Source organism: Bipolaris maydis (assembly GCF_028858645.1).
Source record: "Bipolaris maydis strain C4 unplaced genomic scaffold PSV08scaffold_3, whole genome shotgun sequence".
Lineage (NCBI taxonomy): Eukaryota > Fungi > Ascomycota > Dothideomycetes > Pleosporales > Pleosporaceae > Bipolaris > Bipolaris maydis.
In genome coordinates, this window is record NW_027093859.1 from 1,585,279 (window position 1) to 1,610,632 (window position 25,354).

The 25,354-nt window shown below is 49.1% G+C and overlaps 9 protein-coding genes across 9 annotated transcripts; 6 read left to right on the plus strand and 3 right to left on the minus strand.

The window, feature by feature from the left end:
* Positions 1–1,576: 1,576 nt before the first annotated feature.
* Positions 1,577–4,312, plus strand: PSV08DRAFT_197198 (fungal-specific transcription factor domain-containing protein). Its single transcript, XM_066092008.1, has 8 exons — positions 1,577–1,703; positions 1,769–2,093; positions 2,143–2,351; positions 2,397–2,448; positions 2,487–3,467; positions 3,531–3,855; positions 3,907–4,091; positions 4,142–4,312. The coding sequence occupies exons 1-8, from the start codon at positions 1,612–1,614 to the stop codon at positions 4,223–4,225; spliced, it is 2,253 nt and encodes a 750-aa protein (XP_065949597.1). The 5' UTR covers positions 1,577–1,611; the 3' UTR covers positions 4,226–4,312.
* A 679-nt stretch (positions 4,313–4,991) lies between these two features.
* Positions 4,992–7,734, plus strand: PSV08DRAFT_197199 (dihydroceramide delta-desaturase; the record flags this gene model as incomplete). The annotated part of the gene is made up of 5 exons (XM_014218981.2): positions 4,992–5,240; positions 5,290–5,467; positions 5,613–6,087; positions 6,381–6,618; positions 6,669–7,734. 5 exons carry the CDS (start codon positions 4,992–4,994, stop codon positions 7,647–7,649), a joined length of 2,121 nt encoding a protein of 706 aa, XP_014074456.2. The 3' UTR covers positions 7,650–7,734.
* A 977-nt stretch (positions 7,735–8,711) lies between these two features.
* On the plus strand, positions 8,712–10,191 carry PSV08DRAFT_348666 (uncharacterized protein; the record flags this gene model as incomplete). Its single annotated transcript, XM_014218980.1, has 2 exons — positions 8,712–8,956; positions 9,024–10,191. 2 exons carry the CDS (start codon positions 8,712–8,714, stop codon positions 10,189–10,191), a joined length of 1,413 nt encoding a protein of 470 aa, XP_014074455.1.
* A 372-nt stretch (positions 10,192–10,563) lies between these two features.
* On the minus strand, positions 10,564–14,932 carry PSV08DRAFT_217940 (IKI3 family-domain-containing protein). The gene is made up of 8 exons (XM_014218979.2): positions 13,755–14,932; positions 13,611–13,703; positions 13,020–13,558; positions 12,817–12,970; positions 12,425–12,767; positions 12,135–12,376; positions 11,954–12,087; positions 10,564–11,902 (listed from the first exon to the last, which is right to left on the minus strand). Exons 1-8 carry the CDS (start codon positions 14,878–14,880, stop codon positions 10,625–10,627), a joined length of 3,909 nt encoding a protein of 1,302 aa, XP_014074454.1. The 5' UTR covers positions 14,881–14,932; the 3' UTR covers positions 10,564–10,624.
* Positions 14,933–15,349: 417 nt separating this feature from the next.
* On the minus strand, positions 15,350–15,697 carry PSV08DRAFT_173096 (cytochrome c oxidase subunit VIIc-domain-containing protein; the record flags this gene model as incomplete). Its single annotated transcript, XM_014218978.1, has 3 exons — positions 15,350–15,375; positions 15,438–15,470; positions 15,520–15,697. 3 exons carry the CDS (start codon positions 15,695–15,697, stop codon positions 15,350–15,352), a joined length of 237 nt encoding a protein of 78 aa, XP_014074453.1.
* A 197-nt stretch (positions 15,698–15,894) lies between these two features.
* On the plus strand, positions 15,895–19,739 carry PSV08DRAFT_408015 (rRNA-processing arch domain-containing protein). Its single transcript, XM_014218977.2, has 5 exons — positions 15,895–16,658; positions 16,708–17,860; positions 17,908–18,497; positions 18,546–19,108; positions 19,158–19,739. The coding sequence occupies exons 1-5, from the start codon at positions 15,963–15,965 to the stop codon at positions 19,336–19,338; spliced, it is 3,183 nt and encodes a 1,060-aa protein (XP_014074452.1). The 5' UTR covers positions 15,895–15,962; the 3' UTR covers positions 19,339–19,739.
* Positions 19,740–19,861: 122 nt separating this feature from the next.
* Positions 19,862–21,149, plus strand: PSV08DRAFT_217946 (Cut8 six-helix bundle-domain-containing protein). The gene is made up of 2 exons (XM_014218976.1): positions 19,862–20,092; positions 20,161–21,149. The coding sequence occupies exons 1-2, from the start codon at positions 20,017–20,019 to the stop codon at positions 21,018–21,020; spliced, it is 936 nt and encodes a 311-aa protein (XP_014074451.1). The 5' UTR covers positions 19,862–20,016; the 3' UTR covers positions 21,021–21,149.
* Positions 21,150–22,006: 857 nt separating this feature from the next.
* PSV08DRAFT_217949 (uncharacterized protein) lies at positions 22,007–23,113 on the plus strand (the record flags this gene model as incomplete). The annotated part of the gene is made up of 4 exons (XM_014218975.1): positions 22,007–22,364; positions 22,416–22,614; positions 22,663–22,778; positions 22,839–23,113. 4 exons carry the CDS (start codon positions 22,007–22,009, stop codon positions 23,111–23,113), a joined length of 948 nt encoding a protein of 315 aa, XP_014074450.1.
* Positions 23,114–23,998: 885 nt separating this feature from the next.
* On the minus strand, positions 23,999–25,112 carry PSV08DRAFT_369068 (uncharacterized protein; the record flags this gene model as incomplete). Its single annotated transcript, XM_014218974.1, has 5 exons — positions 23,999–24,139; positions 24,199–24,314; positions 24,366–24,469; positions 24,523–24,712; positions 24,764–25,112. The coding sequence occupies 5 exons, from the start codon at positions 25,110–25,112 to the stop codon at positions 23,999–24,001; spliced, it is 900 nt and encodes a 299-aa protein (XP_014074449.1).
* Positions 25,113–25,354: the final 242 nt, after the last annotated feature.

Sequence of the window (25,354 nt, forward strand, 5' to 3'; positions counted from 1 at the left end):
AAAACTTTCATTGGTGCCCGTGCCGCCACAGAACGACAGCGTTGCAGGGCAACGGTGATACAAAGAAAAGGTGATTGCATCGCCCCACCGTTGCAAAAAGTGGGGAATCCCATTCAGAACCGGTCAGAATCACGCTATGGACGAAAGAGGTGTCGGAGCGACTGTCAGGTGTCTTGGCTTAATATCGGGCAGTGTACGGGGCCCACTTTCTCGTCGCCTTTGTGAATAGTCTGTCTCATGTTTCCTTGGGGTGGTCAGCATTCCAGGAACATCATCATCAGCCTTCCCCGCTGCGCTACAACATCAAATCTGTGAAACAAATCATGCCGTTCATTCGGAGCCATAAGAGACGAGAATTCTTTTTCCAATAAACGTGCGCAGGCGCTCGATGTTTTAAGAGCTAAGCCAGGCTCTAGAGTCTTGGAAAACCGGTGCCATGGGTTACCACAAGAGTATTTCATTTCGAAAACCACCAACGATCATATTGAAACTCAGATTGCGAGGTTTAAATTAGCCTCACATCCACGAAAACAGGACATCTTCTCAATGCTACCGTGGCAAGAGGATCCGTCAAAGATACTCTCCGCCTGGGTATTCTTGGGAGGACTACTTGTCCAAGATACCTATTGAAGGCTTTCGACACCAATATACTCCTAATCACAATACAGAAATGCTTATTGAATTTCAATAAACCATAGCCAACGCAGCTAGGCACAAGGAAGCTTGTGTGGAGTATGGGAAATGGGTGCTACTACTAAGCGTAGTACGTAAGCGTACGCAGTAAAACACCAACACGAATACCATTGTTCACATGTTTGTTGCTACCACGAAACGCTCGCGAGTTGATACATCTGAGTCACTCAACTGCCTGTACAGTGAGTAGTCAGAAAAGCGACTCCCAGATTAATACCTTTTACAGATGATGGAGCGAGATTTCCTTCCACTACGGAACGTTAGGATACTATTCGTGTTGGGTCGCAAGGCATTTCATGAAGATTGTGACCCGTCATAAAGTCTAAGGATGTTCTTTTTTGCTTATTCTTTGGAGTTTCTGGTGTCCGTGCTTCGCCATTCTTCAAACGTCGCCGCTGGAACGATCATCGCTGATGGCTTGGATTGCCATATTGTCATGTTGATTATGGTCAGTCACACGTCCTCACGCCAGGTCATATGCATGAGGAGAGGTGCACTAGTAAGTAGACATTCAACAGTGACGTAATTTTCCCTAGAAAACAAGTACAACACTTTGCGCTGCGAGTGTCTACATTTTGCGTTGGAGCATGGTAGTGTATCTCTCTTACCAGTTCATCACGGTTGAACATGAACCGCCCGACAGGCTTTGGACGCTGACATTGCACCAAGGAAAACCTATGTAAGCACATGGGATACTTGGATAAATGCAACGACACCTGTGATGACGATGAGTGCTCAGTCTACACCACAGGGCTCGGCCGAGCGCCACCGGCAGGTAGCGTCGGTGGTTTAATTCCCCGCAGAGTACGTATATCCGAGGGGTGAACGCCACTCACACTGCAACCTCGTCAGACCCTCAAGGCTAGCCAAGCACTCACTCACTACCTTCAGCGTGTGTTTCTGGCTTGAATATTAATCATGAGTACTGACCCGCAGCCGGCGCGTTTTGTGCACCCCAGCAGACGAAGGGACAAGCCCATCTTAAGCTGTACTCTTTGTCGGCGACGCAAGTGAGTGCTTCGGAATTTCGGAACTAGTGCACACAGCTATGTGGACCTATACTAACATGCTCAAGATTGAAATGCGATCGTCAACAGCCGTGCAAGACCTGTGTCGATCGTGGTCTTTCACTGTCATGCACTTATGTGCGCAATATGCCAACACCAAAAGAACCCAAAATCCCAAACAGTGTACATGATCGCATCAATCAGCTCGAGAAGCTTGTCACCAACCTGATGAGTGGTAAAGATGCCAATCACGTCTCACCCACTCCTAGCCACATGTCACAGCATCAAGATCAGAACTCCCACGAGATACCAGAAACTCCGGACCGTGTCAAGTTCAACAACGAAACTACGAGTTACACAAATAGCGAGCATTGGACAAGCATTCTCGATGGGGTAAGCTTCCTTTTATGTAACCGTATTCCCTCCGTTGAACATGCCCTAGATTTCGGAATTGCGTGAGCATCTCGATCAAATTCCCGCATCATCTGATACAAAATGTGACGAATTAGAAGAAGCGTCTTGCCCAGAAATCCTATTTGGACGGCAAAGGTTTGCAACTAAAGAGGATATACTGGCAGCAATGCCGCCAAGACTTGAGGCAGATCAATTAATGAATACCTTCTTTGTAAAATTGGATACCCATGCCAGTAAGTCTGCAGCTATCAAGTAGATAAACCAATACACTAAACAAACAAGCTTTACTGCACAGACCGACATTTATCAAGCAAGCAAGTCTCCCGTCGTGATCGTAACTGCTTGCGGAATCGAAAAATTAACATTATTTAGTACGAAAAGTTCTGGCTGAGTCCATTTGAAACGCCAACCATGTGGGTGGGACTTCTCTACGCTATTCTTGCCACTGCAACTCGATTTCAGGCGACTTTCGATGGGCCCATGTCAAAAAGCGTTGGCACGGGGCATAATCATACCCAGAGTCTACACTCTGCACGTATAAACTTCTATCGCGAGAAAGCCGTACAGTGTATGATTCTTGCAAACTATACGAAATGCCCGCCATATACAATTGAGGCATTCATGCTTTACTGTGCCAGCGAGTTCTCACGCTCTGCCGATGCTCAGTTTAGCTCATACATGGTCGTCGGCATGCTCATAAGACTAGCGTTTCGTATGGGACTACATAGGGATCCGTCAAGATTTCCCAACATCTCACCTTTCGAAGGCGAAATGCGACGACGCAGGTGGGTTTCGATAGTGTCTCTTGACCTTATCACATCAGCACAGCTGGGGTTGCCAAGAATGATCCAACCGCACATGTACGACACCCAAGAGCCCCGGAACCTGACCCAGGAAGAAATTTACGAGGACATGACGGAACTGCCACCCTCGAGACCAGAATCGGAACTTACACAGCTGCTCTATTTCATTCTTTTGGTCAGGATTCGAAAGATCCAGGCGCAGATTCTAGACATGATACAAGCCTCACCGCAGCCGCCACCGTACCAGGCCATAATCGACATCGATACAGCGCTGAGATCTACCTATAGCCAAGTCCCTAAGAGCCTCGAAGTCAAGCATCCCGGCAAAGCTAGTGCCTCTTTAAATTCGAGCTTGATGCGTTATACTTACTTGGAATTGGTCTATCTGAAGGCTCAAGTGATGCTGCATCGCCCATATCTCAAGCTTGGAAGAGTCGATAAGCATTACGAATACTCCCGGAAGGTCTGTCTTAATGCTGCAATGGAACTTCTTTTATTACAGAATAAGCTGGACGGGGATATTCAGCCTATGGATGAATATGTCTCGTTGGTAAGAAATTCACCTATATGATTTGTGTGGAAAGACACTGACTCATTATGCTCAATTTTGAAGTTCCGTATGACTGCCATAGTCAGAATTATGACTTCTGTAATTACCCAGGACTTTCTCCTCGCTACTAGTGTGCTAGTCCTTGACCTCGATGAAGACTTGATTTCCCCATTGCCCATCGTTGCTGATAGGAGGGTGGCAGGAGTGTCCCAGTTAGAAACAGGGATGCCAACACGCGAAGAGATTATAGCATCGCTGCGTTCTGCGTACCACGTCTGGTCAAAGAGGAGTAAAGGATCTCAAGAGGCAAAAAAGGTTGCGGCTGCAGTGAAACTAGTGCTGTCCAAAGTAGGGGAACACGAAGACCACACGCACAGCCCCTCGCATTGTAAGTTTTTGTATGAGAGTGAGTTGATTATCACGAGTTGACATTTTCAAGCCGTGGATGCTACAACGTCAGAACACAACGGTGTCTACCCATCACCGGATTTTGTGTTTAACGAGCATATGCCACCACGTCATGTGTCAAATCTATTCCCAACTGGGGAAGACAGTTACAGTCACTCTCTTCTCTATAGCCAGATTCCCATGGACCTGGACAGCCTGAACATCCCTCTTGATTGGGTGAGTTTACGAATTGGTGTGGAACGAGCTTCGAGCTAACCAATGCTCAGGAAGGTATGATGTTACATCTTGACGCCCAGCAGTACAATGATACTCAACAACGATCCCTCCAACAATACAGGCTACCGCAATGATTTCCTCGCTTATGCAACAAAGCTGTCTCTCGTTAAATTTTGTTCTACATATGTCACAAGGCAGCAGGCAATAGACTCATATTTTGTAATCGATACGGGCGGTGTCGTAGAGCAGCCGCAATAATGACCGCGGCATTTTGGCTCGTCATAGGTGATCATCTGCCACTTGAAACATGCATCGTTTCGCCACAATCTGCGATCTCGCGGAGAACAAAACTCTGCTAACCACCATTGCGGATCAGTTTCTATCCGTACAAGAATGTGGGTTGTTTTGAGAGAGCTTTAATAACTCGGGCTCGCGAGCTTGGGACATGTGGTAATCACTGCTGGTCTCACCAGCGCAACACTATGCCCAGATTCGTCACCGCTCGAAGTACCGACAATCGTCCACGTTGCCTGTATCGTGTTTGGATCGAGATTTTGTAAATCAAGACGCGAAAGCAACCAGATGCGGGATGGCGGATCCCTTGCTTGAAGAGTACCATGCCGCTGATCCACACATCAGTCATGCAATCCCGCACCCGCAACAACTCAACTACGGTTATCCATGTAATTCAAACATGAGAATGATGATTTGCTGGTAACGCAGCCGCTACGTCATATCTACTGTTTATTGGGTCGATTGTACATAGGCTGTCACTCAGGATCAAATTGCATTATAATCACTATGGGCCGTTGCTCACTCTTGTTTGCTACTCTCAGCATATGTCACCATTTATTCTACCACTAGCACTTTTCGAGCAAGATGATGACACAAATGGAAATCATGCAGGAGCTTGATGGGATACGGTATTCCAAAGAGGTGCCGTGTATCGAGCCTGATCTGGGAGATCTGCGAAAGTCGACTGACAAAGCCCTGCCGGGACTACCGAAAACACCAAAGAGGGTGCTGAAGAAATACCGGTTCTCTGCAGTATTATCCATGGCACTAGCAATTGCGAGTTTCGTCTTGACCCTGACATTGGTTCTGGCAGGGGATGACGCACATACCTTTGACGGGCAATATTTGGCAGCAGTAAGTTATTACCGGCAACGTCAGTTAACAAACGGGCTCACAGCGGTAGCTATACATTCCTAGCGAGAGCGGAGTCCCAGTATACCAAGATGTGACAGTTTTCGAGTCGTCTTCAACCACGGACACGACGGAAACGGGAAACGCTTTCCATCTCTACTTGCATCAAGTCTGCTATGATTCTCCCACCTATGGTAGCGAAGTCGCTTCCGATGTCTTTGAGAGAATATGTAAGAGCTATGCGACAGTAGCTGCAGGTGCGCGAGCTTTCATTCCAAATATTGCATTGTACTCGCTCATCAGGTCACGCAGAGTTAGCAGTGTCAGCTTCTTCACGCAACACGTCAACCGCAAACTCCGAATCTATGAGTTTAGGCAGTAGATTACTTATCATGGTCTCGACCACTTTGGCTGGCGTGCGAATAACTGTTTTTGTATCCCTCATTGTCTCGCTTGTGGGGTCCCTTTTGTCAACGATATTGGCGATTCCAGGGATCATCTATCCACACTCTCGGATCCTAGCCTATATAAATATCATGTGGCCACTCCTCGCAAGCACCTTTGCTTTTCTCGCCGCCACCTTGCTTACCATTGTGATAGCTGGGGTGTTTGCAGCGGTCGACGGGGTCGTGAATGGGGTTGGCGTCGAGGTCTGGCAGGGAGGATCAGTGTTGTTTCTCGCATGGTTGGCATGGGTCCTCATATCGCTGCCTGTCGTTTACTGGGGGCTTGTGTGGTTTGTGGAGGTGAGGAGATGGGGGTTTGCAAGCAGAAAAAGGAGTGAGGAAGAAGTGGGGAATTGGAAAGGGATAGGGCGAGAGGTCTGGTCCGATCTCAAGAGAGAAGAAGCGTATCATTGATTATCGAATTGAAAAACACCACTTTGACGGGAGACAGTTTTTATGCAACACCTTTGCAAAGTCCGGGTCAGGGCTTGGTCGTGATAGGTAACGGAACGGTTCACATACTAGAGACGGACACGTGACCGAGGTCTGGACGAAGGGATACAGGTTCCTGCGCTAGTGGGTGGGTGGCGGAGAGCAGAGTGGGTATCATCAGCCAACCATGGGGCGACATGGGCCCACCGCCTCAAGCGCCAAGGCCCAGGGTCCTCCATGCATACTCCACAAACCAAACTTCCAGCTCAGCCCCTCCGCTCCCTACCCTGAATCTGCAATTGTCCCTGACAGCCGCAACCATGCGGTCCTCAGTCTCTACCGCCACCGTACCCTCAAAGAACCCTGCGCCCCGTGGCTTCACCGTCAAGGCCGAAGAGCAGCAAGAGCCGAAATTCGAGAACGAACATGACCACTTCTTCTGGACGTACACAGAGGAGCCGCATAGGACACGCCGAATGGCCATTATCAAGGCTCACCCAGAGGTACTACTGCCAATTGATATCATTGAATCTCCTGACTAACCCGTGTATAGGTAACTAAGCTCTGTGGCCCTGAGCCGCTCACCAAATACGTTGTCCTGCTAGTCGTGTCGATACAAGTCACCTGCGCATACCTCCTCCGCAGCACGCCTGTGCTATCATGGCCCTTCTTCCTCACAGCATACGTTGTCGGCGCCACGGCCAACCAGAACCTCTTCCTTGCTATCCACGAGATATCGCACAACTTGGCCTTCCGATCGCCACAGGCAAACCGACTCTTCGCCGTCTTTGCGAACCTGCCAATTGGCATCCCATACAGTGCCTCATTCAGGCCCTACCACCTGACCCACCACAAATCGTTGGGCGTCAATGGTCTTGATACCGATCTGCCAACCGCTTTCGAAGCCATCTTCCTCGACTCGGTTGCTGGAAAAGCCTTCTTTGCGACCTTCCAGATCCTTTTCTACGCCCTACGACCCATGTTCGTGTACAGCCTGCCAATGACCAAAATCCACCTCTTCAATGTTGTTGTACAGCTCGCCTTTGACTATCTTTTGGTGCAATATGCAGGTGGAAGGGCATTGGGTTACCTCATCATGAGCAGCTTTCTTGCTGGATCCTTGCACCCTTGCGCAGGCCACTTCATTGCCGAGCACTACGTTTTTGAGAAGCCCAACAAGGATGCTGCGAACCCTGCCAACAAGATTCCGCTCCCTGAAACCTACTCATACTATGGGCCTCTCAACTTGTTGACTTATAACGTTGGTCTTCACAACGAGCACCATGACTTTCCCGCCATTCCATGGACCCGCTTACACACTCTCAACAGGGTTGCACACGACTTTTACAAGGATCTTCCCCAACACAAGAGCTGGGTATACGTGCTTTGGCAGTTCATCTGGGATAAGGACATCAGCCTTTGGTGCAGAGTGAAGAGAGAAGAGGGCGGAAGAAAGGTTGGTGGTGGGGGTGGATGGAATGAAGAGGAGTTGGGTTCAAATGAGAAGAAGGGGCCTATCCCCGGTGTGTTGTAATTACTTGTGCACTGTTTGCATGACTGGCGTTTTGATTGGCTTGGTGTTCTAGATTACATGAAAAATAGAAGTCGGTTTCGTTGAATTCTTTACATGTGAAATAGTATTTCTCGACTCTGGGATACTTTTCTAGAATGCATGACGGTGATTTTTCCCTACATTACTACATATTTAATCTTTTCACATAAGCTTGAATGTTGAAACAAAGATACAGAACTTTCAACGCTACATATTACATAATACAATGTATACCTTACAATTTGATTCGACATTTTCAAGCTACACTACATCAGGAAATTTCACTCCACCCGTCAACTTATCCTACCCAAGACAGAGCTATTTCTGACTCCCGAATAAGTGATAGACCAATGAAGTGATTTAGGTTTCGCTATCCATTGCTGCTGCTTTTGTTATTGATATCTTTGCCACGTGAACAGGGGAGTGTACCACATGACTTTGTTGGACTTCGTTCCGAAACTTGAACTGACAGATTAGTCGTTGTCAGATAGCCAACAGCAGAAGATAGTAAGTCCCAATCAGTATATCTGGAGTGAATTGAGTAAAATGTTGTTTGATTTCATCTTTTGGTGAGACACATGGGCGGTGAGCTACTTTTGTGACTGTCTTGCTTGTCTTATTGATACACTGAGATAGTCCACAGCCCACTGCTTAAAACTCAAATCAAGACACTGACAAACTTCCACACCAACATATCGTACATATCGTCCTCTTCAAACATAATGGACTCGGCTCATGTTCCAATGCCATATTCCAAGGTTTCGGCCACCACCATTTTGTTTTGACTTGGTCTCCGTCTGGTCTGGCCGGTGCTAGCCGTTTGCTTCTCACATGGAGTACGCACTGCAGCCTTAAAACTCATCTTCACTTTAAAAAAAACGCCAATCCGTCTTCACCTCTCACTACAGTGACTCAGGCTTGGCGACAGTTCCTCCACAGATATAATATCGCCCTCCACTTCCTCTTCCACTTGTTTTCCACTCTACCGCCCTGTCGAACCTCATCCGGACGCCGACAACAGTAGCGACAACAACCTCTCTCGGGATGACAGCGGCGGTTAGTACTAACGGAACTCCCAGGTATAGATCTACTCTCTCATCTCCGTCAACCGAGAGTGTGACGCTTGCGTCGCCTTTATCTCCTGTGCCCGTCTCCGACTTCGAAGACATCTTCACGATGTCTCCCATCGACTCAGAGACAGAGATTGAGACCGACAGCAACGCCGCTCCAGTGCCAATGTCGTTCGAGGTCCCATTGGGGCCTTTATCCGGCTATGGCGGCGCCCCAAAGTCAGTCACTCAGTCACTTTCCAATTGAGATATCCACTAACCACTATTTTTTATATGTGCCAAACAGACCAGTCCCCAAGTACAAGAAGCCGGCTACTCGGCTCATCAAGCCCGTGAGTGAGCAGCCCGACTACGTGTACTCGTTCAAGGGCTATGACGCAGATGCTCTGGTCCTCACGGACCAGCAAATCAACAGCCTTGGTCAAGCTGTTGATGGCAAGCAGCATGATGCTGAGCCCATGGGACAGTCGTCTCCCCTCTATGGGGAGACTGACTCCGATGACAGTGACCCGTTCATCTACGACCACATCATCCTTCCCTCCTCCTCCTCCTCCTCCTCCTCTGACTACTACAACGCTGTCGACGACGATCAATACAACGCTTCCGACGAGGGTGACTCTCCCTCTGACAACAATTCCTTCGAGGACGAAAGCGCCTTTAACTCCAACTCCGACGATGATGCCTTCGAGGCTCACGACACCAACAATGACGATGTCGGCAGCGAGCCCGACTCCAAACCTCCCTCTTCCCCGTCTTCAGCTGCCAGCGGGCTCTACTTCAACGATGAGGCTGATTCTGAACACAACAATGATGACGATAAAGATTCCAACGACTCTAACGACGATGATGACAATGATTCCAACAACGACAACGATGACGACGACAACGACCCCAACCGTTCAGACAATGACAATGATGAACACAAAGACGAAGAAGACGAGCGAAACAACGATGATTACTATAACCCCGAAGACTACTTTATCGACACCAACAACTACAACTACTCCGATGACAACGAATCTGGCGACTCCTCTTCCCGTTGCAGCAACCTCGACTCGCATCCCTTGTACTTACCAGCCCCCATCTACGCCATCGCACCGTACTTGACATACCAATCGCCTCCCACGGCACCCACCATGCTGCCCCCTGTGCCACATAACACGCCGCTCGCATTACCATCCAACGCGCCGTCTACCGACCCGCGCTACTCTGATCTCGGAACCCTCGAGATCCTTCACCCACATATCCGCAACATGATTTATGGCTTCGTGCTTGCTGACTCTCCTACTGCAACGTCAGAGGAAAACAATACTACTGGCGCTCAGTCCGATATTGGTGTTCGGCACAGTACCGCTATGGCTGACCGTAACAATATGCTTCTTGTGTGCTGGGCTATGCGCGAGGAAGTGTTAGACTTTTTGGCGCTGCCTTTTTCGACTTCGGGTGATGAGTAGGAGTAGGTTTTCAGGTTTCTCATCATAATGGAAAAGGTGAGTGTACATTAATGAGATGGAAAGATGATTGTGAATTACTGAGATGGAGGGTATGGGGATTTTGTGCGAAAAAATGAGGTAATGGGTTCTTTTCACTGACATGGAAGTTTTGCGACTTTTTCTGAGTGGCGCTTTGCCGAGCTTATGGTCGAGATGTATGGTATCGGCTTAGATACTCGATACTGGGCCCTCTTGAACAACAAAACTGGTAATGGAAAATGTGTGTTTTGCTTCATCGTGATGGCTATTGTTCAGTACAAGGTTGACAGTAAAGCGATCTCATGCTACATCACATACATATATGTTTGTTGATTTGTTGACGCCACTCTCTTCAAGTCTAGTATCACTTCATCATTTTCTGTTGCACCAATCTTATACGACTATTCCATAGCATCTAGCCCAGAAGACTCAACCGCTCAAACGATTTGACGACAGGTGCCTCGCGCTTCTTTCCTACCTCCTGCAGACTATCCCAGAACGTTGCATCGCCACCAGTCGGCTTCAGGACACTGGCTTCAGCTTCAGCAGTAACCCCATTCTCAACAGGGGCTGCATCGGTCGTGGGTGGGTACATCTCCTTGACAGCGTCCTGGCATCTCTCCATGACCTCACTGACAGCGTTTGACACAGCGTCAGCGCGCTCTCTCATATTGCGCCTGATAAGGCCCTCGATAAGACGCTGAATCTCGTCTTGCATGCTGTTGATGCGTTCAATCAGACGTTCAATAGAGTTTGTAAGATACTCCTCCTCGTATACGGTACCCTTCTTACCACGAGCACGCTTCCTCTCTTCACGACGCTTGTTCTTACTCGTCTTTCGCGTTGTTGTCGTGTTGACTGTACCAGTTTGATTTGTGTACCTCGTCATGAACGTTCCGCCAGAGGTAGTGTCGGTCGGAGCGAGGGAGATATTGTCGGGAATGTTTGAGTCGGCACCACCGTCCATCATGCCCTCGTAGAAAGCCATCGGATCCTCCGCCTTTTTGGTCCTCAGTTCCCTGAGTCGAGGCACCTGAGCTTGGAGTTGACCCTTCATATCAGCGAGGAACTCCGTCATGTCTGCACTACGCTCTACAAGGCCGGGGTCAATGACTTCGGTAATGAGATTGGGTTCGCGACGTAGTGTGACTATTCGGATGGCTTCAGCGAAGTAGCAGCCGCGGCAGAATAGTCGAGCTGCAGAGGAAAGATCTGATAGGTAATCCAATGTGATTGTTGCTGCGGAGAGATAGTCCTTTGATTCTGATAAACCTTCCGCCAGGTCTGTTGCAATGGATGAGAGCTCGTCCGCACTGACTTCAGCCAGCACCGCACTTGATAGCGCTTCGCGCCAAAGGTTGGCTGAGCGATAGCACGGCCATGCGGCCGAAGGATTGCCCAGGTATTCATATGCTATCGCGGCTTCCTTATTCTTGTTGTTTGCACTCAAGAAGTCTGCATACATACGCATGATCTCTCGGAGGCGGGTGTTGTCGTATTGGTACATACTCAATGCTTCCGAGTAAAGATCATGCTTCTGCACATATTCCCGCACTTCTTCAAACGCCTGGAGATCATTGAGATGTTTGAGTGCCTTTGTTCGGCGTCCGAGTTGATCATCGATTCTGAACTTTCGGCGTGTCTCGGGCAGGTCTTGCAGGGATTGCAGATGTGGAAGATATTCTCGAGGATCCTGCCATAGTTAGAATTTTACCAACAAAAAAGAGGAAGTAAATATGGTTACTTTTTGTGACTGCTGAGCGATGAGTAATGCAAGCTCGAGGTTATACAATCCTAACGACGTATCATAGAGCTGGTTGACATCTGCAAGGAAACAGATGTGCTCAGCAGCTTTGTCGGTTAAAGGGTTGTTCGATTCTAAATTGCGTTAGTTATCGCCAGAAAAATGATTTTGTAGCAATTACCTTGCAGCCGCCCAATCATCTGGAGTCCTGTCTCAAGTGCCGGGGGCGTTTTGGAAACATGGGATGTGATGATGTTTTGCAGATGAGCATCCTTGTATTGCGGCTGTTCCAATACGGCAAGAAATGCATCACAAATTCGGTTAACCTTTTTCTCTACTTGTTCTTGTGACAATCGCGGCTTTGCTGCAAGCTCCTTTGTTTTAAGGGTTTCCTTGTACATGGTTTCCGAGACATCCTCATTCCTAATAGTATTAGTCATCGGTGTCTTGCCAGATTGTAGCTCTACATACCGGAGCTGAGCTAAGAGTAGGTCAATATGCTCAACCTTTTTAATCTGTGCGATGATCTTCTCAAGACTTGCCAGAAAGCGTTCAGGGTCATGGTCGTGGAGGATGTTCAAATCCACACGCTGGCTGCGGCACGCGAAGAATGCTTCGTCGTAACGCTCTGCTTCGATATTCCGCCGTATCGCAGCAAGCACAAGTGCCCGGGGATAAATTGTCTCCAGGTTTCCCCTAGGCATTTGAAGTATGACTGAGTAGGTTGTGGGGATGACGGTAACGATCTTCGCGCCTCTCTCGATGCTTCTGCATCTCTCGTCCTTTTGCGGCTCATCTGCAGGCACCTCAAGATCTGAAGAAGTCAATATAAAATCAAAGTTCATGTGCACATGAAATCTTACCATCTACGATGGCGAGGTGAACGAATTTCAGGAGATGTTGAGTTGTTGTGAAAATGAGATGTGCAGGCGTGACTACGAAAGATGTGCAATTGCGGACCAATATTCGCTCGTTGGCGAATAGGGCTCCGCTCTTGGTCAACCCGAAAGTCAATGTCTGCAAAATTTAGTCGTTGCTTTCAATCAATCGTGGGTAATCAGCGCACCTGTCCTTCAAATTTGACTACCTGAACTTCAGGTGCAAATGCAGGAAACTTGTTCACAAGTGATGTCTTAGGAGGCAAGTCCGCTGCCATTTCATCTGCGTTGATCTCATGTAATGCACCATTCTGAAGCAAGGTGTAGAGTGACTCATGGTCTATGCTGGAGAGCAAAGCAGAAGCGCCATCAGCTTCCATGATAGGCCCCTGGGGTAATAGTGTCTCCCCTTCAGACCGCCAAAGGGAACTTTCGTCTTCTTCCCAGCTGTCCATGAGCACAAATATTTGATTATCACCAACAAATGTAATGTGGCGTGGACAATGGCCGGAGACTGCATCGCTTTTCCAGAGGAAGACAGGCTTCGGTACTGGCCGTTTGTTGAGATCAAGCGCGTATACCGATAGATCATGCTGCGAAAGCACAGCCAAACGAGCGCCTGATTTTGACAGCGCAACATCGACGATTTTGGACTCAAGTGACAAACTGTGGAATGCCATTGGAGGAGGAACATTTGCAATGCGCAGTGGGGTGAGCTTCAGGACCACTGATGGATGTCAACTACAAAGCTGTAGATATACGTGAGTTGAATTACTTACACCCATCTATTGATGCAACCATGCCGAAATCATTTGGCGGTACAACTGAGCCAGTCGATGTTGTGGATGCATATTCAAGCACCTCAAGAGCACCTATGATTATATCAGTTACTATTCAACTATTGGCTATGAAAGATCACTTACCTGGAGTTGAAAGGGCTACTGCCAAAGGACGTTCTGCATGCCAATTACACATGACCGTTTTTGTAGCAGCTTCTGGGAATGGTAACTCCTGTTTGAGATAGTAGTGGTAATTGCTCATTGTCCATAGCTGAACTTTGTCCGTGTACGAAACGGCTAGAACGTTAGAGTCGCTATTCCATGCAAGTGTTACGGGCCTTTCGATTGTTGAAAGCTCTTCAGGAGTAAACCGAAGATCAAACTGGCCATGACGAAGTCCGTTGCGCTCAAAGAAGACCACTTCAACCTTGTCGCTGGTACGTCGGGTGCTGGCAATTAAGTTTCCAGACGGTCGCCAGCTAAGAGCCCCCTCCAAACCATCAACAGGCTCGCTCACACTACCCAGTGTTCCCTCTCGGGAGTATACTCGAATCATGCGACGTTTCTCCTCTTCAACTTTGCTAACAGCAAACCAAGCACCATCTCCTCTCCAGCTGATAGTGACAGATCGATCGTCAAGCGGACTCAGCACGCCCTCATCGATGGTCTCTGGTACTGTTGGGTCCTGGAGTGCTCTAGCTCTTTTGCCTTTGAACTGTGTCTCTTTCTTTCCCCATCCTACTGAGACATGACTGGATACATTAACGTCTTCGGGGGAAAAGTTGACGCTGGCTATGTTTTCGATATCACGACTCATTAGCAGCAGCGTATCCGCCTGAGTGGTAATAGCGAGGAGTTCCTCATCCGGCGACCAAGCAGCGGCAGAGATACCCGCGTCCACTGAACCCACAATCTCAACTAGCTCTTCATTCGACGACGGGTTTTCTCTAACCAGCACAATATCCCCGCCGGCTAGGATTAGACATGATGTCGAAGTGTCGGGAAAATGGTGTAGACTCAAGATTGCGTCATGGGTAAGCGAAGGCAATGGACAGGGCGCATCCCACGACGCAATGTTCTCAAGTTTTTCCTGACCACTCGTGCGTGTGTGGTATAGTCTTTTGAGTTCGATAGTCGCACGTGATTCCGAGGGGCCAAAAGCGCATATCAGTGCATTGGATGCAGCGTCCCAGGCAGTGGCCGTGAGTGGAAGTGGCTCCTCTCCAGCAAATCGCAGGAGCGATCTCCCCACAATCTTGAGATTGCGCATCGCTAGAGGATCATGAGTTTGGTGAGTGTTGGTAGTTTGTGTTCTTTGACGGCTACAATATTCAAGCGCTATGAGTGGTCGCGAATTTTTGGTGATGCTAGCGCCGAGCTTCTACCGAATGATAATGCGTCACATCATCACAGTCGACCCCGGCAGTGTTGCGAGTGCAAAGAGCCATTGAGCCAAACATTGTACATTTTTTGGTACTCTTTCGGCCTTTTTAATATATGCTTCAACTAGTCTCTGAACAGCATTGCACACTGCAATGCATCCCGCCCCTTGATCAGCTCGCCATTATCCGACGAGTTAGCACCACAAGTCTTCAGTTTATGTTACAAGCAGTTGAGAGACAGACAATGAAATTGATACTGTTATGTCTATACGGTCGCCAAAAGGGCCGCCCAATATTCTACAGGCATTGTGTCCCTGGCGTGCCCGAGCCCCATGTCCACACTGCGAGAGATGGCGTCTATTTGTTCTTCTTGGTTTGCCAGACTGTGAAAATGTTGCAGTTAGTCTCTGTTCAATTGCTTGCAGAGCAGCACAAAAAAGCTCACCAGCGAGGAGGAAGGGAAGGGAGAATCCAGTGGCTATGTCTGTGTTAGCATGTGTTATACGGTGGAGTCTTCTCGATCGCACCCATGAATCCCCAGTACTTGAAGGCAAAGCCCTTCTTGAGGGGGTCAAATGGCAAGTTGCTGCGCGGGCCCTCGGGGTAGTGGTACGGGCTGGAGAACTGGGCGCGAGTGGACTGGAAGCCGCGGCGGGCGACGAGGGTTGGGGCCGATGCGGCGCGGAAAGTAGCACGAGCGAGCATCTTGGGCGGTTAGTGAAGGTAGCAATTGGCGCAGAGCTGGAGCATACTTTGGCTGTGTTGTGGAGGGGAGATGTTGCGGAGCTGTCTCGCGGTGGTTCGATGAGAGCAGCTTCCCTACCCACACGCACATGTCTTGGCAGCAAAGGTCTGTGCGTCCTACTTTTTTGATTGCGCCCATAGCCATTCTTCGTCATTCCGTCGCATGAGAGCTACACCACCACATATCACCCCCTTCACCTAGAGCGCGCGCACACACCTTCCCACCATGGATGACGATATGTTTGAAGTTTTTGAGGGCGGCCCCTCCAAGGACGCTGCGCCCCGCAAGACCAAGAAGCGCCAGGCCAACGGCGATGTCAAGTCGCCAGTACCTGTCGAAGATGCTACCATGTCGGATGCGCCCGCAGAAGCACAAGGTGGCGCAAACGAAAACAGTGCAGCTGAGACACTGAAGAAACGGCAGAAGCGTGATGCCGAGCCCGAGCCTATCGTTACCGACGATTTCGAGACGGAGCAATCGCGCGAGGTTGCTGCTGCTGCTGGACTGCAGGCACAGACCCAAGACGGACAGGCCGTAGTACTTTCACATCAGGTTCGACATCAGGTCGCCTTACCGCCAGACTACGACTATGTCCCCATTTCTGAGCACAAGCCCCCGACAGAGCCAGCGCGCACATGGCCCTTTGCACTGGATCCCTTCCAGCAGGTCTCTATTGCCTCGATTCAACGCAACGAAAGTGTCCTCGTATCAGCGCATACTTCAGCCGGAAAGACGGTTGTGGCAGAGTACGCCATTGCACAATGTCTCAAGAACAATCAGCGAGTCATCTACACCAGTCCCATAAAGGCCCTCAGCAACCAGAAGTACCGAGAGTTCATGGCAGAGTTCGGCGACGTCGGTCTCATGACAGGTGATGTCACCATCAACCCGACCGCCACATGTTTAGTCATGACAACAGAGGTGCGTATCGCGCAAAAAGCTCAGATTTCGTAGAGGCTAACGTTTGCAGATTCTGCGATCCATGTTGTACAGAGGTTCCGAAATTATGCGTGAAGTAGCTTGGGTCGTGTTTGACGAGGTGCACTACCTTCGCGACAAGTCGAGAGGTGTCGTATGGGAAGAGACTATCATTCTGCTCCCCGACAAGGTCCGCTACGTCTTTCTGTCCGCCACCATTCCCAACTCGATGCAGTTTGCCGAATGGATCACCAAAACCCACAGCCAGCCATGTCACGTCGTTTACACCGATTTCCGTCCAACTCCGCTACAACACTATTTCTTCCCTGCCGGTGCCGATGGTATACATTTGGTGGTTGATGAGAAGGGCGTATTCCGTGAAGAGAACTTCCAAAAAGCCATGTCGTCAATCGCTGACAAGGCTGGGACTGCCGCGAAGGACTTTATGGCCAAGCGCAAGGGCAAAGGCAAGGACAAGAAGACAAATACAGGCGGCAACAGAGAGCAGACGGACATTTACAAGATTGTCAAGATGATCATGGTTAAGAGCTACAATCCCGTCATTGTGTTCAGCTTCAGCAAGCGCGAGTGTGAAAACTATGCGCTAGCCATGAGCTCCCTTGCATTCAACGACGAATCCGAGAAGGCGATGGTCACAAAGGTGTTCAACAGCGCCATTGAGATGCTTTCGGAGGAGGACCGGCAATTGCCTCAGATCCAGAATATTCTTCCTCTTCTTCGGAGAGGTGTTGGGGTTCATCATTCTGGATTACTTCCCATTCTCAAGGAAACCATCGAAATCCTGTTCCAGGAGGGCTTGATCAAAGTACTCTTCGCGACAGAGACGTTCTCTATCGGTCTCAACATGCCGGCCAAGACTGTTGTATTCACAAGCGTACGCAAGTTCGATGGAGTATCCCAAAGATGGGTTACGCCTTCGGAGTTTATTCAAATGTCTGGTCGAGCTGGTCGTCGTGGTCTTGACGACCGTGGTATTGTCATCATGATGATTGACGAACAGATGGAGCCTGCTGTAGCCAAGGAAATTGTACGTGGTCAGCAGGACAATTTGAACTCGGCTTTCCATCTTGGCTACAATATGATATTGAACCTGATGCGAGTGGAAGGCATTTCTCCCGAGTTCATGTTGGAAAGATGCTTCTATCAATTCCAGAGCACAGCTGGTGTCTCCAATTTAGAAAAACGTAAGTCCTACTTTCCATCGATCCTGTTCATTCACTGACAGCCACAGAACTCGAGGAACTCGAGCAAGAAAAGTTAAACACCACCATCATTGATGAAGCCGCCGTCAAGGACTACTACAACCTGCGACAGCAACTGGACACTCACACCAAGGACATGCGCGACGTAATCATTCACCCCAACTACTGCCTACCATTCCTGCAGGGTGGCCGGCTCGTCAAGGTCAGCTACAAAGACCACGATTTTGGATGGGGTGCAGTTGTAGCATTTGCCCCTCGCAAAGCAAACAAGGGCGAAGTCCTACCACCTCAAGAGTCGTATATTGTCGATGTTCTGCTCATCGTCGGCAGTGATAACAAATTTGCCCCTGTAGTAAACGATGGCTTGCCCCCTGGTGTCCGGCCGCCTGCACCTGGGGACAAGGGCAAGATGGAAGTGGTACCCGTAGTCCTGAACTGCATTGAGTCAATTGGCCACTTACGCGTATTCTTGCCAAATGATCTCAAGTCAACGGAACAGAGGAACAATGTTCGCAAGGCACTCAACGAAGTCAAGAAGCGTTTCCCAGACGGTATTGCCATTTTGGATCCTATTGAAAACATGAATATCAAGGACGAAAGCTTCAAGAGGCTTCTAAGGGTAAGTGCTCACAAGTTGTTGGTATAGTGCATGACTAACTTGACGTAGAAAATTGAAGTACTGGAATCTCGTCTCTTGTCGAATCCTCTTCACAACTCGCCCAGGTTGCCTGAGCTTTACAGCCAGTACGCAAAGAAAATTGCAATTGGTGAAAAGATCAAGAACACGAAAAAGGAGATCGCCAATGCATTGTCCGTTATTCAGCTTGACGAACTGAAGAGCAGGAAACGTGTACTGCGTCGACTGGGCTTCATTGACGATGCCGATGTCGTCCAGCTGAAAGCCCGCGTTGCCTGCGAAATCAGCACGGGCGACGAGCTAGTTCTCAGCGAACTGCTCTTTAACCGTTTCTTCAATGAGCTATCACCCGAGCAATGCGCCGCCTGTCTGAGTTGTTTCATCTTTGAGGAGAAGACACAGGAAGTGCCAGCGCTAAAAGAAGAACTCGCCAAGCCTTACCGCGAGATCCAGCAGCAAGCCAGAGTCATCGCCAAGATGTCGCAAGAGAGTAAGCTGACGCTCAACGAAGAGGAATACCTTAAATCTTTCAAATACGAGCTTATGGAAGTCGTGTTTGCCTGGTCAAAGGGTGCTACTTTCTCGGAGATTTGGTATGTTCGCCCAGCCGCTTGTACTTGATCCATAGCTAATGTGTTTCAGCAAAATGACCGATGTCTACGAAGGCAGTCTGATTCGCCTTTTCAGGCGACTCGAGGAGTTGCTCCGGCAGATAGCCCAAGCCGCCAAAGTTATGGGCAGTGAAGAGCTTGAGCAAAAGTTTACTGCAGCACTGGAGCTCGTTCGTCGGGATCTTGTCGCTGCCCAGTCTCTTTACCTCTAACTTGATTTTTTGCGTCTGCGTCTGCGTCTTGTATAACATGGTATTGTTGAGTCTCTGTAAATGTTTTCGTTATTTAGCAGGTAAGTGCGGTATGTAGATGGCGTTCCGTTGTATGACGTCTTGACGAAGACGCCACAAAACGAACAAGCAAGTTTTTTTTTTCAGGTGCGCAAAAGGGGCATTCACCGCTTGGTCCTTCAAAAGGAGAGACTCCACAAGGTGTGTCCTGGGTAGAAATTGACTAGATCAGATGCCGCGGACCTAGTGCCCTGGCAGATGATCCCCCACTGATACATGATTTCCAGCACATTTTGCAACTAGAAACGTGATATCTTGTAACATTGCCGTAATGATGAGGGTATTTGAATCGAATTAGTCCGGAGATAAAGGCCGTGCAACACGAGGGGTTCCAGAGATGCACATAGCAGAAGCTTTTACACTGGGCAACACGTGACGTGGTGCACGGTCGGTCTCCCAGCACGTACCATCTTGGGTTCTGCTGGGCATGGCTCTGCTTGTCTCCACCACCAACAACAACGCACCCGACACCGCCCAAACCGCCCACGCAGCCAGAACATCACCTCCCGCGCCACCCTCTACGCATCACTACCCGCCGCCTGGTGTCCCGCAAAGCGGATCTGCGATTTTCACAGCGTTTGCGGGCTGTTCGTTGTCGCCATGAACGTACAATATCAGGCTTTCACGCCCCCTCACCTCTTGAACAACAACAACCGCCGCTCACCCACTCGCAACAGTATGTTCATTCGCTGCTACCAAAACATCAACCACGGGCCAGCAACTAATCTCAGACACTGTCTTCAGTAATGCCATCTTCCACTGCCATGACGGGCCGCAAGCGGAAAGCCGACGATGAGGGAAGTGCCGGCGACGACGACCGCATGAGTTCATCCCCATCTACTTCTCCTGCCATCCTCCCCCGACCTGCGCCACGAGGCATGAAACGTATGCGAACCAATGTTTCTGGTCGACCGCTCCCTCTGCCACGCCTCCTCGAGACACTAAGCGCCGACGAGATGCGGAACCTACTACAGTCCATTTGTCAGCGCCACCCAGATATTGGTAACGAAGTCGTCACCACAGCGCCTCGCCCCAGTATTCAATCAGCCATGGAAGTTTTGTCCAAATATGAGGCGGCATTCCAGGGGGCATTTCCGTTTGGCAACCGTGCATCATCAGATTATGCATACAACAGGGTCCGCCAACAGCTTGACGATCTGCTGGACTCTCTCAAGGACTTCACGCCTCACTTCCTCCCACCAAACGAACAACAACCTGCCACCTCACTCGCCTTCCTGGATGGAGCCACCGAAATTCTCCACCGTCTTCCCAACTGGGATACCTACCAGCACAACCGACACAAACAGGAGGCATATGAAGAGATGGCTAAAGCGTGGGCAATAGTCATTCGGGAGGCAGCAAAGAGAGCAGGCGGAATACAACTCCAGTATGGCGGATGGGATCAGAAGATTGCAAAGCACAATGAGGTCTCAGGTGGAAAGATGCAAGAGGCTGTGAATGAGCTGCGCGGGGGTCTCGGTTGGATGGGTGCCGAGACTGGCAATGCAGCCACAGCTGGGCCTACTGATGCCATGTCGATTCGCCAGCAACTACTGAGCGGGAACTACGGAAGTGGCTCCTCCGCCAGCATAGGTGCATGGTAGATGGTCAATCCGGTTGGTGCTAGCTCAAATGGCAGCATCTACTGGTACTGCCCATCTCCATTTTCATCGGTGGTTCCTCACCACCGAGTCACTTTCCACCATCCATCTCGGCATTATTACCATTGCGATCTTCCAAAACTCACGGCCTGATCCACATCAGCAAATGATACCATTGTATGGAGGTATATTTCCATGATAACGACTGCATAGCGTTTCCTTCAATCTCTATTTACGTACAATAGGCATCTGGCACATGGGCTTTTGATGCATAAGGCGTACTGGATGTGATCTCTTTGCGAGGCTTCGACATTTCATTTCTTAGGCTTTGTGTTTCTCGCCTCTTTGGCGCAATGTTTTGTTAGTATTACCTGTCATGTACCCTTCAACATCTGGGCTCCTTTGCGATGGGCTGCGTTCTCTCCTTTGTTTGGTTTTTCTTGCTTCTGGGCATCAAGGCTTTCGATTGGAATAGGACCACGGTTAGTGAGGTGTTTTTTGTGCAGGTAGTACCTACCTGTAGTATTGATGAGTGAATAGAATATTATTATATACCGAAATTGCCGTCTCCTTGCTGTGAAATTGTTGATCTTGGGCGTTACTGAGCAATAAGGTACAGGGTACAGTTTTAAGCGCATTTTGCATAAGGGGCATCTCTGCTGGCTTTTGTGGTGGTGTCACCTATTTTGGCAGCTGGGCTTTATATACAACATGGGCAGGCGTGACAGGGGTGCATTGCTGTGCCGCACAAGAATGGCAATCACGACTAGCAGCCACAGGCTCTCACCTTCACTTCAAAGTTCTCACTTTTACTTCAAGCTTCTCATCTTCACCTCACACTGCTCACTCTCGCCGTTGCTGTAACACATGTACACGCACAACCTCGCCACATCCATTATACTTCATCTCTCTGGCAGGCCTTTATATTCCGGCCGCTCTTTTTTCTCCATCCAGGTCTGACATAGACGTGTACTGCTCCACATAAAACCATGGCTATTACGCAAGAAACCCCTGGACTCGAAGTTCACGTCGAATGCAATGGGGCACGACTACAAGAGTTTGACGAGGACGACGGCGAGACAACCACCACCACTGTCACCAAATACATCGAAGCGAAATCTGCCGCGGAATTCGCAGTTCACATTGAAGTCCATCGACCATTCTCTCGCTACGCTATGATCGTCAAACTCTACATAGACGGCAAGTCTGTTTGTTCGCGCATCATCGGCGATCACCAATATCAAAGAGCAAAGGGGAGCGTGAAGCGAGTGTTCAACAATACTGTGACAAAGATTGCCGAAGGACAATGCACGTTGCGAATGTTTTGCTTTTCCGAACTTCAAATTGGTGAGATACCTGCCACCGGTTGAACTGTGTCTGCTAACAAATGTAATTTAGAAGATTCATATGATTACAATCTGGAGGACGGGCTCACCAAAGACCTGAAATTGATTGGTATCATCACCCTCAAAGCTTACTACATTGAGAATCTCCGAGAAGTGTGCATCAACAGGCCATATGTCGACAAGAAGCAAACCGGTGTCGGTCCGATCCCGGAAAAGGCACTGAAAGGACAGGCATTGACGCACTGCGCAGAGTATGTCCCCTTGATTGTTATGAAAATCTATATTGATTCTTGATAAAGGCTAGGCAGGGAAGTTAAAGAGCCTTACCATATGAGCCCGACCCGTACAGACTACGATTATGTCAATCTGCAGCGACTGCCCTTTGCCGCCTTCAACTTCAAATACCGCTCGAGAGGTATGCGCCACTAATATCTAGTATTTTTTCTTAGTATATACTTCAGCTAACAAATTATAGCTGCCCTTCAATCACTACTCGTCATCCCGCGGAGCCCGTCTCCTCTACCCACTCAAGCCAAAGAGGATGGAGCGCATGTAATCAACGTAGCAGAGTCGGAACAGGGCAGTCTTCCGACAAAAGTTAAGAAAGATTCAGGCCCTAAACGCGAGTACTCAGCTACTTTTGAAGGTAGCAAGGACGACGATGAGGTATCGTTCGTATCGGCGGCAAAGCGTCCACGGCCCAACATCACTGTCAACAAGCGTGGTGTCGAGATTATTGATCTTACGTAGAGCATAATCTGGTAATATAGCATGATGATGGCGGACCAAGGGCACTGTTTTCTTACATCCCATTCTCATATGGCTTACCAACCGCTTCTTTACGACATTACGCTTTGCTCGTACTTTCTGTCGGCAAACCGAGTAGCACATTTTGTATGCAACCTGCTCTAGTGTATTTCTTTTAAATACAATCCATGTAATTCCTTGAAGTGACCAGTCCGCACTTCTCCTTTGTAACTCTAGCCTTAAGGTTAGTGGGAAGTGCAAGGACATCATTATTCGGCAACCAAACATGAACAGCAACCCACTCCCTCAACCAAGGATCCAAGCGGTTCACCCATCATCACTAAACCAGGTTCTCCAGCTTCCCCACGAGAGTATAAAAACAGCTCTTCCTCCTGGCCATGTATTATTCCTTAAGGTGCCTCAAATCGTAACAAGATGCCAGACCAATGATGAGAGTTCGTCGCTGGTACCTATCAAGCTGGCAAGTCAAGCTGAGGTCTGCGACGATGAGAGATAGCCTGTCAACTGCCAAATGTACAGTCACCAGTATTGAAAAAGCAACTGATTATGCCATTCATTCTCTTTCATGCAAATAGCATCTAAGAAGGGTAAAGTATAGTCTCTTTTGATCGACCGAATGAAAATAAGACCGCAAATTTTGGAGCATGTCTTAGATAATCTCGCAGCGCAAAGCTCAGTTGGGGGGGATGTGCTATCTGGGATCTTCTATTTTGGTTGTAATTACTTGACGGAACATATCACTTGGAATATGCCTAGCATCAGAGACATGTCCTCTCAACCATGACACCACGTATCCATACCAGCGGAACACAGCGCGACCCTCCTTCACTCCACAGATGACCATCCTTTTTCGCATGTGCAGCGCTATCACTCCAGTACAATAATCTCGTCCTTATCGGTGGGCAGACATCGACGTTTTGCACTCCTTTCTCCTACTAACTTGACGTCGGGGTCCTCGTCATTCTCGGTGCGCTGTCGTTTCGTTGCCGGCATCACTTCTTTCCCGGGCTGCATACAATTGGTTAGTCATGGATTTGCAAGTTCTACCGACATAGGAAATTTGTTACGTGATAAACACCGAGCGGCAGAGCCTTCTTCGCCATTGAAGGTTGGCTGACGGAGCCCCTCTCTAGGGACATAGAATTCTGAAGTGGGGGGAGTATATGGAGTGATCGGAGAGCAGCTACGGTATACTTTCGTTAGGCTTTGTCTTTTCTGGGGCAGTGTCTCGTACCTGCAGAGCGGTATTTGAATTGGATAACAGCGAATGGGCGGTCTCCATCGACATGATCGGCTTCGACCCACGTAACCGGTGCAATGCGTTCGAACGGGTCGAGTCTATCCAACCAGTCAGCAGGTTCGGGTAAGTGAGAAGTCACCTGGAGTTGTACTGTGTTTTGAGCGAAACTGCCGAGCCCTTCAATGCCTTTTCTGGAACCTTGTCGTACTCATGTATAGTCGGTGCCTTCTTGCCTGCGCTTGCGACACGGATGTTGGTTATGCGATAGAAAGACACTGATATGTCACCCGTGACTGCTAGTTGGTTTTGTACCGCTGTGTTGACAGTCTCTGTCTCATCGTCTATAGGAATCTTGTTAGGACGGTCTGAGAAGATGAAGGAATTGAGCTTACGTGTGTCTAGAGTGGCAAATCGAAATCGCTGCCCAATGAAGAGATTCCCAATGTGGGCACTACTGGCGCAAGCATGCCTTGATACCCCATGGAGACGGCCGACGTAGCTGTCATGAATGTACTTGCGCATGCTCACACCGTCGATGCTGACCTCTGCTTTGATGCCGTACTCCATGAATAAGCTCGGAGGTATGAAGTACTGGACGCCGAACTGCTCGCCTGCTTCTGACTGGATGTAAACTGTTTTAGTTTTAGAGTGTGCATCTTCGCCGTCATCGTACTCTGTCAGCCGGCACCCGTCAACAGTGACTTCAGCATACAAGCCGGGGTAGGCGATGCTGGGCGCCATCTCGTAGTGTTGAACGGAAATGAGATTTTCTGGGAAGTTGATAATTACAACGTGGAGGAATACAGTGCGCAAAGCACGTCCTTTGCGACAGGAAGGAGCGGCCTCGGTGTGTAAACAAACAGCTGGGTGGTCTCCGTGTTAATGGCAGTCACGATATAGCTAACATCACTGAGCTCTCTCATCTTCATCATTCATTCCTGGATGCTGTTGACCCACCATAATTCACTCATCACTGATGGTAG